Source organism: Diceros bicornis, chromosome 6 (assembly GCF_020826845.1).
Source record: "Diceros bicornis minor isolate mBicDic1 chromosome 6, mDicBic1.mat.cur, whole genome shotgun sequence".
Lineage (NCBI taxonomy): Eukaryota > Metazoa > Chordata > Mammalia > Perissodactyla > Rhinocerotidae > Diceros > Diceros bicornis.
In genome coordinates this window covers 13,890,463-13,912,160 of record NC_080745.1, presented here as the reverse complement: position 1 = coordinate 13,912,160, position 21,698 = coordinate 13,890,463, and the positions used below count along the sequence as shown (strand labels likewise).

The following is a 21,698-nucleotide window of genomic DNA, read 5'->3' as shown; positions in this document are numbered from 1 at the left end:
GTGGTTCCATGCCTGGAAACCAAACCCAGGACACTGAAGCAGAGGGCGCAAAACTTTAACCACTAGGCCATCAGGGCTGGCTCTTATCTCAATTTTTAAATGTTAAGAAAGAGAAAAATACAAACATTTCAGACATATAAAAGTGGAAAATTCATTACCAGCAGACCCACACTACAACAAATGTTAAAAGAAGTCCTTCAGGAAAAAGAAAAATGATACCAAAAAATGAAAATCTGGATCTATGAAAAAGAATGGAGAGCATCAAAAAAGGTAAATATACAAAGAAAAGTTTTTCTTATTGTTTAAACTTTTTAAAAAGATAATTGAATGTTCAAACAAAAATAACAGTCTATGTGGGGTTTATAACATATGTAAAAGCAAAATGCATGACAATAGCATAAAGGCCAGGAAGGGAGAAATGGAAGTATACTACTGTAAGGTTCGTATAAGATATGTGAAGTGGTATACTATTAGTTGAAGATGGAGAATAATAAGTTAAAGATGTCTATTACAGACCACCAAAGCAATACCTAAAATATCAAGACAAAGAGTTAGAGCTGATAAGCCAACAAAAGGGAATAAAATGGAATCATAACAGAGCCAGCACCGATGGCCTAGCAGTTAAAGCTCAGCGCTCATCACTTCAGTGACCCAGGTTCGCTTCCTGGTCACGGAACCATACCACCTGTCTGTCAGTTGCCATACTGTGGCGGTGGCTCACATAGAAAAACTAGAACGACTTAAAACTAAGATATACAACCATGTACTGGGGCTTTAAGGAGGGGAAAAAAAAGAGAAAGATTGGCAACGTATGTTACCTCAGGGCAAATCTTTCCCTGCAAAAAAATAAGGAATTGTAACAAATACTCAATTAATCCAAAACAAAGATGGAAAAGAGGAAAAAGGAAAGAAAGAACAGATGGAACAAATGGAAGACAGTAAAATGACAAAGTAAAACCTAATCACATCTATAGTCACCTTAAATAAAATAGTGTAAAAACGGCAATTAAAAGGCAGAGATAGAGAGAGAGTGGATTAACAACAACAACAACAAAAAAAGACGAGCAAGACTCAATTATATGCTGCCTACAGGAAATAGGCAGCTTAAATATAAAGACACAAATAGATTAAAAATAAAAGGATGGAAAAAGATATTTTATGCTGACCACTAGTCAAAAGAAATATGGAGTGACTATATTAAATTCAGCTAAAGTAGATTTCAGGGCAAAAACTATCACCAAGGATAAACAATGTCATTTCATAATGATGAAGGGGTCAATGAAGTCAAGAGGACATAAAATCCTAAAAGTATATGCACCTAATTACAGAGCTTCAAAATACATGACACAGAAAATCACAGAATTGGAAGAGGAAAAAGACAAATCCACAAGTATAGTTGGAGATTTCAATACCCTTTTCTCAACACTTGATAGAACAAGTAGATAATTAATAAGAACACAGTATAACAGAACACTATCACAGAAATTGACCTAATTGACATTTATAGAACACTCCATCCATCAATAACAGAATGCACATTCTTCTCAAGTGCAAATTTACCAAGACAAACCATATTCTGTACCATAAAACAAGTTTCTACAAATTTAAAAGAATTCAAATAATGCAGAATTAAATTATAAATCAGTAACCAAAAGATTACTAGAAAGCCTCTCAATTTTTAGAAACCAAACACCATATTTCTAAATAACCTGTGGATCAAAAAAAGACATCAAAAGAAAAATTATAAAATATTTGAACTGAATGAAAATGAAAACACAACATACTAAAATGTGTGGAATGCCAACAGGCAGTAATCAGGAGGAAACTTAAAGCACTAAATACCAATATTTCATAAGAAGAAATGTTTCATATTAATGACCTTAGTCTCCCTTAAGAAACTAGAAAAAGAGCAAATTAAACCCAAAGTAAACAGGAACATAATAAAAATCAAAACAGAAATAGATGAAATAGAAAACAGAAAAACAAGATAAAAATGAAGGCAAAATTCATTGATCTGATTCTTTAAGAAGTTCATTAAAATTGATAAAAAGACATTTAAAAAAGAATATGCAAATTACCAGTATTAGGAATGAAGACGGGTGACATCACTACAGATTCTACAGATACTGAAAAGATAATAAGGGAATGCTATAAACTATGTCAATAAAATTCAACAACAGATGAACAAAATCCTTAAAAGACACAAGCTACTCAAGCTCACTCAAGAAGAAAAAGATAACCTGAATAGCCCTATATTTATTAAAGAGATGGCTTCATAGGAGAGGATATAATACCAATTCTACTCTCTTCCAAAAAATTGCAGAGAAAGGAATAGTCCCAATTCATTCCATGAGGACAGTATTACCCTGATACCAAAACCAGACATTACAAGTTAAAACCAGTAAAACCAGCATCCTTCATGGACACAGATACAAATATTCCACACAAAGTTTTAGCAAACAGAATTCAACAATATATTAAAAGGATAACACAACATAATCAAGTAAGGTTAATTCCAGGAATGCTGGTTTAATATTTTAAAAAATCAATCTATGTAATTGAAACATTAGAGGAAAATACAGAAGAAAATTTTTTGACCTCAGATTACTCAAAGATTTCTTAGATATGACATCCATATCCATAAAAAAAGACTTTTTTTGACAAATTGGACTTTAGCAAAATTAAAATTTCTGCTCTTCAAAAGACACTGTTAAGACAATAAATAGCCACAGCCTGGGAGAAAATCTCAGCAAAATATGCATCTGATTAAAGACAGGTATTCAGAATATATAAAGAATTCTCAGAGGGCTGACCTGGTGGCGTAGTGACTAAGTTCACGTGCTCTGCTTTGGTGGCCTGGGGTTCGTGGGTTGGGATCCTGGCCACAGACATGCACACCACACATCAAGCCATGCTGTGGCGGCATCCCATACACATAGTAGAGGAAGGTTGGCAAGGATGTTAGCTCAGGGACAATCTTCCTCACCAGAAAAAAAAGAATTCTCAAAACTCAACAGTAAGAAAACAAACAATCCAATTTTTGGGGGGGTAAAGATTAGTCCTGGGCTAACATCCGTGCCCATCTTCCTCTACTTTATATGTGGGACACCTGCCACAGCATGGCCTGATAAGCAGTGCATAGGTCAGCAGCCAGGGGTTCGTCACTAGGCCGGCCCCAAACAATCCAATTTTTAAAGGAGTTGAATAGACACTTCGACAAAGAATATATAAGGATGGCAAATTGGCTCATGAAGATGTTCAATCTCATTAGTCATGAGGGAAATGCAAACTAAAACCACAATGAAATATCACTACATACCTATTAGAATGACTAAAATTAAAAAGACTGACCATACAAAGTGTTGACAAGCATATGGAAAAAATACTCTTGCATGCTTCTCCCCAGCTGCACTCTCTTCCCTCTACCTAGGGGTAATCACATCATTCTTCTGCTTTTTGTTATTGCTCTACTTCAATATGTGGTATTGTTTCTTTTGCCTCTTTTTGATCTTTATATAAGTGGTATCATAGTGTATGTGTTTCTCTATGATTTGCTTTTTTTATTCACCATTGTTTTTAACTTATCCATGTCATGCATGAAGCTATTATTCCATTATTTTTCCATGTTGTGATCTATTCCATAGAATTTGATTCCAATATATGACATATACATTTACATATACCACAATTTATCCATTCTAGTGTATTCATTTGAGTTGTTTCTAGAATTTTCACATTATCAATAAAACTACTATGAACATCCCTCTACGTGACTTATTCACGTTTCACTTTAAAATGTAGTTTACATAATGACTTTATCAATACAGAAACACCTTTCTGTATTGGTATTTGCCTGGTGTATCTTTTTCAATCCTTTTACTTTCAACATTTTGGTGTCCTTATATTTTAGATTAGGTCTCTTTAAGCAGCATTTCATATGGATTTTTTTCTAACCAGTCTATCAACTGTAATCTTTCAATTAGAGAAGTTTATCCATTTTACATTATTGGGATTACTGATATATTTCTATGCATTTTTACTATCTTATTTTGTGCTAATTGTTCTGCTTTACCTACCTGCTTTATTTATGTATTACTTTAGATACATGGAAGAAGGTGAGGCACTCCTATCGTTTGGAAATTATACAACTCTATTTCTAATCTCTAGTAATTACTCTAGAAATTCAAATGATCATATTTAACAAAACAAAGTCTAAAGCTAATCACGTCTTTATCCTCCTCAGGAACAATGCTAAGAGCCTTAGCATTCTCATTACAAACAACTCCACCTTAACTTATATGTCATTGCTACCAGGATTTTAATTCGATTTTTCAAACCTCTATATTTTATTTTTTTATTAAGTAAATGTTTATTTCGATTTACCCACAAATGTGCCATTTTGATAACCATTCCATCTTGCATCACCAACTTTCTTTAGACATCATTTGCCTTCTAAGATATATCCTTCACAAGTTCCTTTGGCAAGAGTTTGTTGTTTAGGAAATTCAAGTTTGCTTTTTCTGGAAATGTCTTGATTTTGCCCTCATCCTTGAAAGATAAAATCAGTTCTAGGGAGAGACTGTTATTTCTCTTAGCACTGTGAAGATAATATTCCACTGTCTTCTAGTTTCTATTATTGAGGCTGAAGAGTCAATTGTCATGCTCACATTTGGTTTCTAATGCCATACTCCAATAAAAGGAACCAGTGCTCCTTGGAAATATGGCTGATTCTAAGACAGGGCAGGAAATACACAAGATGATACTAGAGCATCTTATTGTGCCAGAAAGTAGGTGAGAAAACAAAACAAAACAAAAACACCAAAAGCATGGTGGTTGTGTGGCTTGGGGAACAAAGAACTATCTCTGAGCCAACTTCCCAGTGTGCTTAGGTACCAGATTTTCTCTCCTTCCCCCTTTGTCTTAGGCTGCGAGGTCACCAGAGATTGGGAGAGGCTTTTGGAACAAACGTCTGCTCCACTGACTGTTCTTGAAGAATTGTATTTTGTCATTTCAGGCCTCTTATTGTTTTCATTATATTAATACAAGTTGAAAGAGACAATGGAAAAAATATTTTTCAAAACTTACCCAGAATTTGTGTGTTCTGTTAGGAAGGGTTTCTACCTTCCTAATATGGTAGAATTAGGAAGGCCAGAATCAGAAATCTGTTTGATTTTACTTTTGAACAAGTTACACTTGAACTTGTCACATCAATAATTCACCTCACCAATTTTTTTCTTCCTGTTTCTTCTACACCACACCTGAATTTTTAAAGAGCCCCCGGCTGCTATAAGACTCAAAGACAATTGTATATAACAATATCATATTTACCATAAATATTCTATTTACTCTGACCACCTGCATTAAATTAGTGATTAATAATAAAGTGAAATTTTAAAAATTCCCCTAAGTATGGAAATAAAAGTACACTTTTAAATAATTCAAGGGTCAAAGAAGACAAAGAAACCATAATGAAAAGTTTAGGGGCCGGCCCGGTGGCGCAAGCGGTTGAGTGCGCGCGCTCCGCTGCGGCGGCCCGGGGTTCGCTGGTTCGGATCCCGGGCGCGCACCGACGCACTGCTTGGTAAGCCATGCTGTGGCGGCGTCCCATATAAAGTGGAGGAAGATGGGCACGGATGTTAGCCCAGGGCCGTCTTCCTCAGCAAAAAAAAAAGAGGAGGATTGGCGGATGTTAGCTCAGGGCTGATCTCCTCACAAAAAAAAAAAAAAAAAAAAAAAAAAAAGTTTAAAAACACCAGGACTTTCAAAACACAATAACAAGAAAACAAACAACTTAATTTAAAAATGGGCAAAGACTGAATAGACACTTCATTAAAGAAGACGTACAGATGATCAATAAGCAAATAAAAAGATGTTCCTTATCATTAGTCATTACGGAGATGCAAATTAAAACCACGAGATATCACCGATATCTATTAGAATGGCAAAAAACAAACGAAAACAACCCAGACAATAATACATGTGCTGATGAGGACGCAGAGCAACTAGAACTTTTAGACATTACTCACAGGAATACAAAATGGTACAGCTGCTCTGGAAAATAGTTTGGTAGTTTCTTATTAGTTAAAGATACACATACAAGTAAATATACACTTACTACACAACTCCTAGGTATTTACCCAAGTGAAATGAAAACATGTGCTCCCATAGAAGGCTGTACATCAAAGGTTATAATGGCTTTATTCATAATCACCAAAAACTGAAAACAACTCAAATGTTCCTCAACTTAGGAATGAATAAGTGTGGTACATAACAGAATGAAGTATTGATATATGTAACAATATGGATAAATCTCAAATGAATTGTGTATTATGCATAAGTGAAAGAAAGTAGACTCAAAAGGCTATATACTGTGTGATTTCATTTATATGAAATTCTGGAAAAGGCAAAATTATAGGGACAGAAACAGATTAGTGGGTGCCAGGAGCTGGGTTTACAATAAGAGGCTGACCACAAAGGCAGAGGAGAATTTTGGTGGCTGATGAAACTCTTCTATATCTTGATTGTGGTGGTAATTACATGACAGTAATGTTTACCAATAAGGACAGAACTATATACTAGTCATGGGTTGAACTGTGTCCCCCAAAAGTTCATATGTTGAAGTTCTACTCCTTAGTACCTCAGCATGTGACCATATTTGGAAATAGGATCTTTACAGATATAACAAAGTTAAAATGAGGTCATTAGGGAGGGGCCTAATCCAATTATGACTGGTGTCCTTATACAAAGGGGAAATTTAGAGACAGACACACACATACACAAGGAGATTATCATGTGAGGAGACTGGGGTGATGCTTCTACAAGCCAAGGAACAAGAAAGATTGCCAGCAAACCACCAGAAGCTAGGCAAAAGGCATGGTACAGATTTTCTCTAAGAGCTCTCAGGAGGAATTGACAACGCCAACACCTTGATCTTGGACTTCTAGCCTCTAGAACTGTGAGATAATAAATGCCTGTTCTTTTAGCCACTCAGTTTGTGATACCTTGTTATGGCAGCCCTAGAAAACTAATACAATACTAAAAATGATGAATTTTATAATATGTAAATTATACCTTCATTAAAAAAATGGAATTTGCTAGAACTTGGAGATAAATGAAAACATGTACAATTATTATTAGTCAGAATATTGAGAGTCTGTATAAACTACGAAAGTGATTAAATCTACCTAATCCTATATATTGCTATGGTTGCAGAGCCCCTAACTATTATAATTTTTTAAACACTAAAATAAATACTTTCGCAAAACAAACATTTAGAATTTAATGACAATGAAATTCAACTTAACAAAAACTTGTAGGATATAGCTAACACAATTCTTGGAAGGAAATTTTAAATCATAAATGGTTACATTAAAAAGAAAATTGAGACTTCCAGTTTCCATTACAACACGTAAAGAGCTTGTAAGGTACCACTCCCATCCTTATAACAAGAAAAAAGCTGAACGAACTGAAAACCAACAACTTTTCTTGGAGCCATCAGAGAAATGAGGTAGGAGGGAAAGCCACCACCCCAAAATCTACAGAGATAGGCAAATGGAGAAAGTTACAGCCAAGACCTGATCACCTGAAGCAGAAGAGAGAGACATAAACTGGAAGGAACACTTAAATGGTAACCTTGATGAACTGGTGGAGGCTGAGTATGGAGTAGCATGAGCTTGGGGAATTCCTGGGGTCCACCGTCACATGGGAGCTCCCATACTTTTGAGAGTTTTATCTCTAGGAATCCCATCAGATTCTCACCTAAGTGTCAAGGAAGATCCCCTTGTAGCTCAGGCAGATGGAGGGGAAACACACACATTATGAAAAAGCCCAGAGCATTCTCCACAATAAAGGCCTACTCAATTTATCGGAGCCTTATCCCAGCTGGCAGAAAGATATTTCACTGATTCCAGACCCCTCTAGTTTTCCTATCTCACGTAAGTGATTACAGGGTGGAGGGAAGGGAGAAACTAAGAAACACTTTGAAGGTCACAGCCCCAGGGCACAGGCCCACTAAAACACTGAGATTTAATCATAGGATTATAGATGGTTTCCCTCCCCAATACTTTACCACCACACTAATAGGGCTCTAGTATAATAACAGTAGATCATAGATAAAAGAGCTACAAGACACAGACTCTTTCTGAGGAGGAGTTCTTAGGGAAAGCCAAAGACAACAGGGGAGACAAAACAAGGAAACTAGAGGAATTGGAAGTCTCTGGGACAGAATGTAAAAACTGAAATGTAAAAAGGAAAAACCCCAGAACATCCAAGAACTGTGGGAAAATTTGAAAAGGTATAACTGGAATACTAGAGGGAAGAGAAAATGGAATAGAAGAAATATTTTAAGTAATAATGGCCCAGAATTTTCCAAAATTAATGAATGAGATACATCAAAGCACATATTGGGAAGCTCAGAGAACACCAAATAGGATAAAAATTTTAAAACCTACACCTAAGCATATCATATCAAACTGCAGAAAAGCAAAGACAAAGAGAAAATCTTTAAAGAAGCCAGAGGAAAAAAACACATGGATAATAATTACAGGGAACTTCTCACCAGAAATACTGTAAGCAAGATGAGAGTAGATTGAAATATTTAAAGTGATGAAAGAAAAAGACCACCAACCCAGAATTCTGTACCCTATGAAATCATCCTTCAAAAGTGATGGAGAAATAGACTTTCTCACATAAACAAAAATGGAGGGAATTGTTGTCAGTACACCTGCCTTGCAAAAAACATTAAAAGAAGTTCTTCAGAGAGAAGGAAAATGATATAGGTCAGAAACTCGGATCTACATAAAGAAAGGAAGAGCACTGAAGAAGGAATACATGAAGATAAAATAAAAACTTTTATTAGTTTTCTTACTCTTAATTCATCTAATAGATAACAGTTTGTTCAGAATAACAACAACAACAACAATGTAGTCAATGATCATGGCTTATGTATAAGTGAAATGAATGACAGCACTGATACAAGGGACTAGAGGGAGGAATTAGGAATACTTAGTTCTTATAAGGTAGTTGCAATACCTGTGAAGAGGTATAGTATTATTTGAAAGTAGACTTGGATTAGCTATAAATGTATATTGCAACTCAAATGCAACCACTAAAAAAATGAAAAAAGAAGTAGAACTGATGTTAAGAAAGGAGATAAAATAGAACCATAAAAAATGATTAAAGCCATGAAAGGCAGAAAAGAGCGGAAAACCAAAACAGGAACAAAGAACTAGGGCAACAAATAGAAAACAGTAACAAATATGGTAGTCACTAACCCAACTATATGAACAATCATTTCAAACATTAATTGCCTCAATATACCAATTAAAAGACAGAGATGGTCAGATTGGATCTAAAAACAAGACCCAACTAAATGTTGTATAGAAGAAATCCACTTTAAATAAAAAGATACATACAGATTAAAAGTATAGGAATGGATACAATTTTATTAGTCAATCGTTCCTCAATAAAGCTGGGAAAAAAAATAAAAGAATGGAGAAAAATATGACGCTAACACTAATCAAAAGAAAGCTGGATTAGCTATATTAATTGCAGACAGAGCAGACTGGAGAACAAGAAAAGTTATCAGAGATAAGGAGGGGCATTATATAATGATAAAGGGGTCAATTCTCCAAGAAGACATAACAATCCTTAGTGTGTATGGTCACCGTCAGCTATCAAAACTTAAATTATATCATAATAAATAAGACAGTGTAATATTGGCATAGCGAGAGATAGACACACATCAGGTGATCAAGAGTTGTGTGTATAAAAGAATGTAATACATAACAGGTATGAAATTATTTTAGTGAGAAAAGACTAGATTAATCCAGTAAGTAGTACTTAGACAACCAATTACCTATATAGTGAAAAAAAAAGACCCCTATTTGATACTATATCAGTCAGAATAAAGAAAGCTATGCTGAACCTATCCCAAATCACCCCAAAAACATCAGTGGCTTAAAACAAAGATTTATTTCTTGCTCAAGTTACATGTCCACTGCATGTCGGCAGGAGGCTCTGCTCACTATAGTCACTCAGGGACTCAGGCTGATGGAGATTTCCATACATAGCTCATTGGCCAGAACTAAAACATGTCCCACCTAGTCATAAGAGGGCACAGAAGAGCAATTTTTATTAGGGAGCAGTAATGCCAAGGACTAGACAGCAAGTCCAGGGAATCCACTGTCCATGGCAATAAAGAACCAACTGACAATGATCCCTTACACTTCTTGGGAAATTTTTTCTTTCCAAATTCCACTGGATTATTTTTCATATCCTCTGAGTAGTACGTACCGTCCTTCGCAGACCACTGCTCTAAGTAATGATAAACTCCAAAGAATTTGCCTTCTCTGTAAACTCAGAGAGCTAAATCACATCTCCTCCCAAGGGCACAGCTCTTATATTCTTGGGTACATATTGCACTAGCTCCACAGACTTAACCATTTTCCCCTGATAAAGAACACAGATGCTCTGCTAAATGTTTTACATTTATCAACTCATTTAATCCTAAGAACTCTTTGAGATAGGTACTACTATTATTCCCATTTTAAATTAGTGCAACTGAGGTAAAGAGAAGTCGAGTAATTTAATCAGCTAGTAATTTGAAATCAGGCAGTCTGGCTTCAGTGCTCCTTTCCTTTCAAGGCCCATTTCAAGTCCCCTTATAGGTACTGCTCCTTTCTTGCTACAGTCCCATCACTCCTAATCCAGCACACTCCATCATTGACCCTCCTATCTCCTACTAGGCTCTAGTTCTGAACTTATTAAAAGCTGCCCAAAAGGAAAAGCAGTCTGGCAGAGCAACCACTTCCCCTGAAGGATTAAACCGAGTAGTGTCACCTTTGACTTCCTATCCTCTCTATTCCATATCCCTCTATCTTAGAGAGTCATACCCAACATGTTATCCCCAAATGTCTTCCTGGATAGGAATAAAAGATCACCCATAAAAGAATTAAAATTGATTTTTCATGAAGGATGCCCTCTTGAAGCCTCCTGAAGAACAGAATGACTTTTACTGCCCATGGACTGCAAGAAGTTACAAGAAAGCGTGGAGAATTAAGATCTATTGACCACTAGTGGTAAGTGCTATGGACTGAACTGTGTCCCCCAAAAATTTACATCTTGAAGCCCTAACCCCCAATGTGATGGTACTTGGAGATGGGGCCTTTAGGAGATAATTAGGTTTAGATGAGGTCATGACGGTGAGGCCTTCATAGTGGGATCAGTACCCTTATAAGAAGAGACGCCAGAGAGCTCGCTTGCTCTTTCTTTTTCTCTCTGCCACATGAGGACAGAGGGAGAAGGTGGCTGTCTACAAGCCAGGAAGAAGGCCCCCACCAGAACCTGACCATGCTGGTACCCTGATCTCAGACTTTTCAGCCTCCAAAACTGTGAGAAAATAAACTTCTGTTGTTTAAGCCACCCAGTCTATGGTATTTTGTTATGATAGCCCAAGCAGACTATAACAGCAGGCATTTTACATTACTTCATCTAATTTCCCAGTAACTTATTTGTCTTAAAAATGTCTAAACTAGGATTCAACTGTCTAATAACTACAAAAGCCACTGCTTTTACCCTGACAACACCTCCTTCTACAGAAGATGAGAAGTCTGCATGTTGGCTCTGGTCCCAACTCTGTCAGCAACTAAATATTTCCCTTAGACAAGTCCCCAATCCTCTTTAAGCCCAAATTTACTCTTCTGACATTAAGAAATCTAAACAGGATGCTCTCTAAAGTGCTTTTGCTGCATGGAGATTATTCAAAATGCATGAAAGGGGGAAAAAATACATATTATTTAGAACACAACAGGGTTTCATCTTCCTGCTCCTAAAAAGATACCATTACACCATGATATAAATAAAAGAGCAGAACAAAGTCAAAATAAACTATTCTGATTCCGTATCTCACCAAATCATTTGGGGGGACAAAAGCTTCATGTGCCGTTACTGGATGTACTGATGTGGTCACTGGACTCAGCCGGCCATTAACCTCAATAGAAGTTAGTTACTGGAGGAACAGCAAATATTCAGAAGCTCAGATACCAGGATCCTTGACTTTACAAAGATAAAAAATTCCAACCCTCCTCATCCTTCTACAATTCTGAACTTAAACTGGGCTGGAAAGCAATGTTAGTTACTACCTTTATATTACAAGCAAGTTCCAGCTGGTTCGAAAAGCAAAGATCCATTTAGTGTTACACAGAACCATTTAATTTTCTAGTCAATATTGGATTTTAACAACAACAAATGGTAAATACCACTTATTTCAGAAATCTGCAAAGTATAAAAAAAAGACTAATTTTCAGAAAGTAATTTATGAGCACTTTTCACAAATACACAAAACACAAAAGACATATTGCACAATATTCAGTATCCCTACCATACTGAGGAAACTTCCAATACACGTAAATGTAAACCAAGAAACTCATTTCAGAAAATCTCCACATTAAAAAAAGAAAAAGTATCCACAAAACAGTATAAAAAGGTAAGCAAGGGCACTAAAAGGTAACTCAATTACTATTTCCCATTAAAAGTGTAAGGTAGTTACAGCAAAATCTGCATTTCATCATAACTTGTTGAAAAATTAGTTTAAAATATTATTTCACACCATTAACTTGATGCCAGAGATTTGCTTTAAAAGAATCTGGTAGAAGGAGAACGAGGTGGGGGGAATGCAGGAATGGAAACAAGATAGTTCACGAATTGGTAACTGTTGAAGCTGAGTAAAGGACATATGAGGGTTCATTATCTTATTCTTTCTAATTCCATGAAGGTTTGACATTTTCTCTGTAAGAAAAGTTAAAGTTATTATACATTCTTGATGAACAAATTTAATCCTCATATCCTAAAAATAAAGCAAGACTAGTACCTTCCAATCTTTGAATTTTTGCTTTCACAGAAATAACAGCTTCAAAAGGTGAAACTCTCAGCTCAAAACATGTTCCAGTCAATGTTTCAATGAAGAGCTCCATGGTATCATAGAAAGGAAGTTTGTAGTAAAATGGTCCTACGTTATCTTCATTGAAGAATGGAGGATCTTTTCTGTTATCCATTACTTTGACTTTTCTAATTCCTCTGGAATATGGCAACTGTATTCCAGTTCTAGCCAAATCAGCTTTGAACATTGGTAATATATATCGTTGTTCATGTTTTGAGTTTTGTACCTAAAAAACAAGAACAATTTTTTTAACAAGCCTATCTGAAAGTCTCATTCTTCCAAAAAGATTTTTCTGAACAACTCTGGCCCATATCAATCCTCTAGACAACCCTAAGATTCATTTTAGTGCTTAATATGTCTAATCCTGAACTTTTCATGTTTGTCTCTGAAATCACTCTCCCAATGAGACTGTACGTTTATTAAGAACAGGTACATTTGCCATACTTTTCTGTATCTTACTAGAGCTCAGGACACTTACTTATATATAGTACATGCTCAACAAGTATTTATTTTGTTGTTAATGATATTTAAACCAATGGATTCAACACATAGGTATACATTAGACTTCGAAAAACTTATGCACATCCTTTTCTAAAATATGTAAATTGTTTTCTAACCCATACAAAGCATAACTCTATAGCCATTGTACATTTGAATCACACTGAATAACGGGAATAGCAACCATCTTAACAGGTTCCTTAATAATAGGACTCACTAAATAATCAATCGGTATTTGCGTTTCCAGAGGTTATCTATCAGTATAGCATTGAGATGAGGTCAATACTGATAACAAACACTAGACATAATCTCTACACACAAACATACAATGGCTAATGAATATGAGAGGCAAACAACTGACAGAAGACTAAGAAAAATTACAAGTGTATAATTAGGAGAACAGAAATAACCAAACTGATATGAATTACTATTAATCACTGAAAACTTTGTAAAGGGGGATCTTGAACTTAAGCCAGAAGGACAGATGATACACATCTTCCTGGAGAGGTAGGTAAATCTTTTTAATATCTTGAGAAATAATTAACATACCATAAAATTCATCCATTTAAAGTCTAAAATTTACTGTTTTTTAGAATGTTCACCAAATTGTACAGCCATCACCACAATCATTTTTAGAACATTTTCATCATCCCCAAAAGGAACCCCATACTCTGTAGACATCACTCTCAAATTCTCCCTTTCCCTCTGTGCCCTAGGCAACTACTAATCTATTTTCTGTCTCTATAATTTTGCCTATTCTGGAGATTTCTCATAAATAGAATCATACAATATGTAATCTTTCGTGACTGGCTTCTTTCACTTAGCAAAATGTTTTCAAAGGGCATCCATATTCTAGGATGTATCAGTACTTCATTCTTTTTTATTGCTGAATAAGAGTCCATTGTATGCATATACCACACGTTGTTTATCCAGTAAGCAGCTGATGGGCATTTTGGGTTGTTTTCAATTTTGGGTTATTATGAATAATGCTATGAGAACATTCAATTACAAATTTTTGTGTGGACATATGTTTTCTTCCTGGAAGACCATATATATCTAGGAGTCGAATTGCTGGATTATGTGGTAACTCCATGTTGAGCAATTTGTGGAACTACCAAATTGTTTTCAAAAGTAGTCTGAACCATTTTACATTTCCAACAATAATGAATGAGAGTACTGATTTCTCCACATCCTTGCCAATAATTTTTATTGTCTTTTTGATTAAAGCCATCCTAGTGGGTGTGAAGTAGCATCTCATCGTGATTGTGATTTGCCTTTCCGTTGAGCATCTTTTTATGTGCTCACCGGCCATTTGTATATCTTCTTTAGAGAAAGGTCTATTCAGATCCTTTGTCCATTTTTAACTGGGTTGTCTTTTTATTACTGAGTTTTAAGGATTTTTTTTATGTTTTCTAGATACAAGCCTCTTAACAAATATGATTCACAAATATTTTCTTCAATTTTGTGGGTTGTCTTTGAACTTTCTTAATGCTGTCCTTTGAAATACAAAAGTTTTTAATTTTAATGAAGTCCAATTTGGCTGTTTTTCTTTGCTTGTGCTTTTGGTGTCATATTTCAAAAGCTTTGCTCAATTCAAGGTAATAAAGATTTACTTGTATATATTTTTCTAAGAATTGTATAGCGTTAGCCCTTATATTTAGGTCTATAGTCCATTTTGAATTTATTTTTGTGGATGGTGTGAAACAGAGGCCCAGCTTTATTCTTTTGCAAGTAAATAACCAGTTGTCCCAGCACCATTTGTCAGCAAGACTGTTCTACCTCCATTGAATTGTCTTGGCACTCTTATCAAAAACCAATTGATCATAAATGTGAGGGTTTACTTCCGGTCCCTCAGTTCTAATCCATTGATCTCTATGTCTATCCTTATGCGAGTACCACACTGTCTTTGTAGCTTCATAGTAAATTTTGAAATAAGGAAGTGTGAGTCCTCTAATTTGTTCTTAAGATTGTTAGCTATTCTGGGTCCCTTGAATTTCCATACGAATTTTAGGATCAGCTTGTCTATTTTGCAAAAACAGCAGTTGGGATTTTGATAAGGATTGTGTTGAGTCTGCAGATTAACTTGGAGAGTATTACTATCTTGGCAATATTAAGTCTTCTAATCCATGACCATATGATGTCTTGCAGATTATTTATAACTTCTTTAATTGCTTTCAACAATGTTTTATAGTTTTTAAAGTACAAGTTTTGCATTTTTTAAAAAATGTATTCCTAAGAATGTTATTCTTTTCTTGTGTGTGTGAGGAAGATCAGCCCTGAACTAACATCCGTGCTAATCCTCCTCTTTTTTTGCTGAGGAAGATTGGCTCTGAGCTAACTTCTATTGCCAATCCTCCTCCTTTCTTTTTTTTTTCTCCCAAAAGCCCCAGTAGATAGTTGTATGTCATAGCTGCACATCCTTCTAGTTGCTGTATGTGGGACACGGCCTCAGCACGGCCAGAGAAGAGGTACGTCGGTGCGCGCCTGGATCCGAACCCGGGCCACCAGTAGCGGAGCGCATGCACTTAACCACTAAGCCATGGGGTGGCCCAGAATGTTATTCTTTTTGATTCTACTATAAACTAAATTGTTGTCTTAGTTTCATTTTCAGATTGTTCACTGCTAGTGTATAAAAATACAATTGATTTTAATATATTGATCTTATACACTGCAACCCTGCTGAACTCTTTATTAGTTCTAGTAGTTTTTTTTAGTAGATTCCTTAGGATTTTCTACACACAATATCATGTCACCTGCAAATAGAGATTTTTACTTCCTTTCCAATCTAGATGCTCTTTATTTCCTTTTCTTACCTAATTGCCCTGCCTAGAATAGAAGTGGTGAGAGCAGACATTCTTGTTTTATTCCTCATTGTAGGGGGAAAGCATTCAGTCTTTCACCATTAGGAATGATTTTAGCTGTGGGGTTTTCATAGATAATCTCTTATCAGGTCGAGGATGTTCCCTTCTATTCCTACTTTGTTTAGGTGTCTGTTGGTTTTTATTTCCTTATCATGAAAGGTGTTGGATTTTGTCAAATGCTTTTCTTCCCAGTGTCTACTGAGATGATCATGTGGTTTTTGTCTCTTATTCTATTAATATGGTATATTACATTGACTGATTTTTATATCTTGAACCAACCATGCATTCCTGGGATAAATCCCATTTGTATATAGTGTATAATCCTTTATATATGTTGCTAGATTTGGTTTGTTGGTATTTTTTGAGGATTTTTGTGTCTATATCCATAAGAGATATTGATCTAATTTTCTTTCTATGTCTTTGTCTGGTTTTGGTATCAAGGTAATACTGGCCTCAAAGAATCAGTTGGGAAGTATTTCCTAGAGTTGGGTAAACTTTTGAATGTATTTCAGAATGGGTAAAGCCTCAGAGTGGGAGAAGGATATCACTAAGTAAGCCCAGGTGAACGGAAAGTGAAAACAAGGGAAGCGCAATAGTCAAGAAGAAAAATGAGTGATAAATAAATTTTTTACATTTTTTTTGCCAAAGGATATGCAATATCACTGAAGTCACAGCAATTTTCATAGCAATGTGTTTAAAGGAGCAGTTTTTAAAAAAAGACTGTGGTTTGATTAATAACCTACACCTCCATTCCACAGGCATGATATTCCATAGGCATCTGAAATGTGGACACTAGACACATACCTGAAATCCAACATATCCAAAACTAATCATCTTTCCTACAAATCTCCTTCTTGTCCTACAGTCCCCATCTTGGTAGAGTACCACCATTAATCTAGTCACTCAAGTCAGAAATCTAGGAATCATTTTAGATTTTTCTTCTATCCCTAAGATATCTAAGTGTGACCCATCCTAACAATACAACTTCTTAATATTTCTGTAATCTTTCACTCTCTCCATCCACACTGATTAGGACTTAGTTCAGGCCTTCATTACCTAGATATAATCCTTGACTCCTGCCCTTCACTCTTCCAATCCATTCTCTATGAGGCCAACAATTATCTTTTTTTTTTAAGGAAGTTTAATGAAAACTGGATTAGGATATCATATCACATAGTTCAGAAATTATTTTACTCTCAATATTTATCTTAAGCAGGGGAGAGGTCACACAAAGTTCTAAAATTATTTTGTATTTGACTTTAGAATGCATAGCAGTGAAACGACCAATTCAGACTAAATGCTGGAAATGAATCTAAGTTAGTCTGAAGCCTGAAACTTTTTTTCCTTTTAAATACACTTTAGAGCAGTTTTAGGTTCACATCAAAATTGAACAGAAAGTACAGAGAGTTCCCATATACTCCCTACCCCCACACACCCACAGCCTCCTCCACTATCAACATCCTATACTAGAGTGGTATATTTGTTATAATTGATGAGCCTACATTGACACATCATCACCGAAAGTCCATGGTTAACATAAGGGTTCATTCTTGGTGTTGTACATTCTACCGGTTTTCACCAATGTATAATGACATGTCAACACCATTATAGTATCATACAGAATAGTTTCACTGCCCTAAAAATCCTCTGTGCTTCGCCTATTCACACTTCCTCCCCCAACACCTGGCAACGACCCGATCTTTTTACCGTCCCTATAGCTTTGTCTTTTCCAGAATGTCATATAGTTGAAATCATACAGTATGTAGCCTTTTCAGATTGGCTTCTTTCATTTAGTAATATGCATTTAAATTTCTCCATTTCTTTATGGCACTGAAGAATATTCCATTGTCTACATGCACCACAGTTTATTTATCCATTCCCCTACTAAAGGACACATCTTGGTTGCTTCCAAGTTTTGGCAATTATGAATAAAGCTGCTATAAACATATACTAAGGTTTTCGTGTGGACTTAAGTTTTCAATTCCTTTGGGTAAATACTAACAAGCGTGATTGCTAGATCTTATGGTAAGAGTATGTTTGGTTTTGCAAGAAACTGCCAAAGTGTCTTCCAAAGTGGCTGTACTGTTTTGCATTCCCACCAGCAACAAATAAGAGTTCCTACTGCTCCACATCCTCCCCAGCATTTGATGTTGTCAGTGTTTTGGATTTTGGCCATTCTAATAGGCGTGTAGCGCTATCTCATTGTTTTAACTTGCATTTCCCTAATGACATAAGATGTGGAGCATAGTTATCTTCTTAAAATGTAGAACTGATCATGTTATTTCTTAGCTCAAGGCCCTACAATGGTTTCTCATTGTCTACAGAATAAAATTCAGACTCTTTAGAAAGGTTCCTAAGATCATGCAGCTCACCTTCCAGCCCCATTTCACTTATCCATATACCTCATCCCACCCTGCAACACCTCTGGTACTTCTGTCTTCTAATCATTTGCACCTGCAGCTTTGGAACACATCAGCATCTATATCGTTGCTCCTGTTTTGCTCCACTCACCACCATCCCCACACTTGGCTACCTAACAAGCACCTAATCACCTTTCAATACTCAGCTCAAATAGCAACTATTCCACAAAGCCTTCTATGGTTACTCTCCTTTGCACCCTAACTTCCATCATATATTGCATCCATTACAATCAATTTCACTTTTTACAGGGCTTTCTTATTCTACTAAACTGTAAGCAACTTAAGGGAGTGACCAGATCTGATTTACTGTCCCATTACCTAGCACAGTGTTTTGTACACATTGGTACCCATCAAGCGTTTGTTCAATTAAAAAGTAAAAAAATATTCACTCTCTCAATTGATCCTTGGAACAAACCTGTGATATACGTAAGATATTATCCCTGTTTCAGAGATGAAGAAATGTTTGGTTATGCTCCAAAAGTTTGGTGGAGGAATGCTGGTTTCCCATGGGAATCATGTTATGATTCACTTCAAACTAAGTCCACCAAAGTTTATCCAATTCATAACAGACATGCACATACAAGGGTTTCTACTACAGTGTGAATTTTATAACACTAATTGGAAGTATAATTAATTAATTAGGGAAGCTGAATTGCACTGTGGAGACTGCTAATGGTCCTAAAGAGATGGCATCACAGGAAGAAAAGTTTTGTTGGCAGCACAGTTGCTTTTTTTTTTTTTGTGAGGAGATCAGCCCTGTGCTAACATCCGCCAATCCTCCTCTTTTTTTGCTGAGGAAGACGGCCCTGGGCTAACATCTGTGCCCATCTTCCTCCACTTTATATGGGACGCCGCCACAGCATGGCTTGCCAAGCAGTGCGTCGGTGCGCGCCCGGGGTCCGAACCAGCGAACCCCGGGCCGCCGCAGCGGAGCGCGCGCACTTAACCGCTTGCGCCACCGGGCCGGCCCCAGCACAGTTGCTTTGAGTGCTGTTACACTATTTCTCAAAATAAGGAGTACCAAATATAATAATACAAAGTACTGTGCTAATAATACTGCTAGTGATAATGGCAAAGGCCATTACTCTCAAATAAAACCCAAATGACTATATTGCTCAGGTTTTTTTTTCTAGTATCTTTAATACATTGAAATGCCTGTAGGAAAAATGACTTTGTATGAAGCTAACCCCTAACCTCTTTTTTTCCCCTCACTGAAACAACTGCTTTTATAACATGATTTTGAATAACACATGGATTCTTAAGAACAGATTTACCATGCTATATCAAATAAGAAGGTACTACAGAATTACCAGTGTCTGTTCCCCCAAAGCACTCCTATCTACACTGTAGCAGCTCTAGCAACAGAAGTCAGGGGCCAGGAAGGCTGAAACGAATGTTACAAAAATAAAGGCATGGATGACCAGTGCCTGTCCAAGGAATTTAGAGACAGAAGATATAAGGAGCATTTCCTTCACCACAGCACTCTTCCACAGCGACACCTCGAATATAATAAACAAGCTGGGAGTAGGAAGGTAACAGAAAGACAGATTTGGAAGTCCTTCATCTATGAAAGTGGATAAAGTAACTATGGGCTAAAAGAAAAATAGCAACCTAGTACAGCACTAATTGTGCTGGAACACGCACTGTAAATTTGGGCCCTAATCAATGGAGTAATTTCCAATATCCAAAAAGAAGCAAGGTTGGTAACCAAATTCAAAACTGAAATATATTCCCAGAGAAAATAGTTATACTTCTCAGCCGTAGAAATCACTGTAACACAGGACAAAATGAGGCCATGAAATCTAGTTCAGCCACACTGGAGGACCAGATAACGGCAGAGGAGCAAACGGAAGCTCCAGCAGGCCAAAGACCCAGCCAGCACTCAAAGCTGGGTCCACAGACACCTTCCAAAAGCGGTGTGTGGTCATGCTCGACTGAGCATACTACGCAACCCTATGATGTTGGAAAATGAGAGGCAAGAAGACTCAAAGACAGGGTGGGAAATGATGCAAGAACAGCTAAAAAACAGAAGAAAGGAAGAAGGCAGGTAGAGAAAAAAGTACTTCCAGAATTTTTACCAGTAGTAAAAAAACATATTTAGCTATTAAGAGTAATGGCATCAAAAAACATTTCTAAATCAATTCTCAAAACATTTCTCTCATCTCCTCTGAAAAAGTTCTAAAAATCACAACCAAAGATGAAAGGGAAGTTAAAAATAGGTAAAGCAATAATCGCGCTGGGTTAGTAGTAACTCGGAATCAGCTTTATCCTCTGTTCTACAGAATAGGAGCCACATAAGAGCAGTTATCTTTTAAACTGTTCCCCCAACATTAAGAAATCCAGAATACTATGCAGCGATTAGAAATATTTACTTTTAATGAACTGTTTTTACTAATGTGTGAAAATATCCCTACGTTTTAAATACAATCTACAGAATTAGATCCACCACACCATGCATCTGTACCCTAAATTCTAGCCCGGAATCAATTCTCTAGCGAGACAGGGAAATCTTCGGAGCCCACGTCTAGTGGAGCCGTCAAAGTGCAGACCCTTGAAGACCTCTGCGTCACCTGCGCCGCCCGTGCTCCTCCAGGAGAAACTCTGGCTCCCCACACGCACCGGCTCGATCTGGAGGGCAGTGGTCGGGCTCCGCGTCAGAATCGGCGACTTGGAGATCAGCACCCTTCGGGCGGGCAGGGCACCCGCGTCGCGCTCGCGGAGGGACGGAAAGTGGAGGCTGTGTCCTCGGCGAAGGCGGCCCGCCGCACCGGTCTCAGGGCAGCGGCGGCGGCGGAGGGGGCTCGGCGCGGCTGTCCTGCTCCGAGAAGCCAGCGGGGACAACGCGGCCCGGCTCAGCAGCCCGCTGCCCCGGAGGCCCTCCCCATCGGCCGCTCGCCCTCACAGCCCGTCTTGTCCACTCGCTCGCCCGCCCGCCCGCAGGCGTACAGAGAGGCGCGGCTCCACGAGCGACGCCACAGCCCG

The 21,698-nt window shown here is 37.0% G+C and overlaps 1 protein-coding gene across 3 annotated transcripts in view; it reads right to left on the bottom strand.

The window, feature by feature from the left end:
- The window catches only part of ZFAND4 (zinc finger AN1-type containing 4), a 121,235-nt gene extending 99,537 nt beyond the window's left edge, over window positions 1–21,698 (bottom strand). For 2 of the 3 annotated variants that reach the window (XM_058542879.1, XM_058542882.1), the window contains exons 1-2: window positions 21,287–21,698; window positions 12,869–13,163 (exon numbers count right to left, since the gene is read on the bottom strand). In XM_058542879.1, coding sequence (XP_058398862.1) covers window positions 12,869–13,124 — 256 coding nt within the window. In that variant the 5' untranslated portion in view covers window positions 13,125–13,163; window positions 21,287–21,698. The remainder of the gene's footprint in view (window positions 1–12,868; window positions 13,164–21,286) is intronic. The other variant, XM_058542880.1, reaches the window with a different exon arrangement.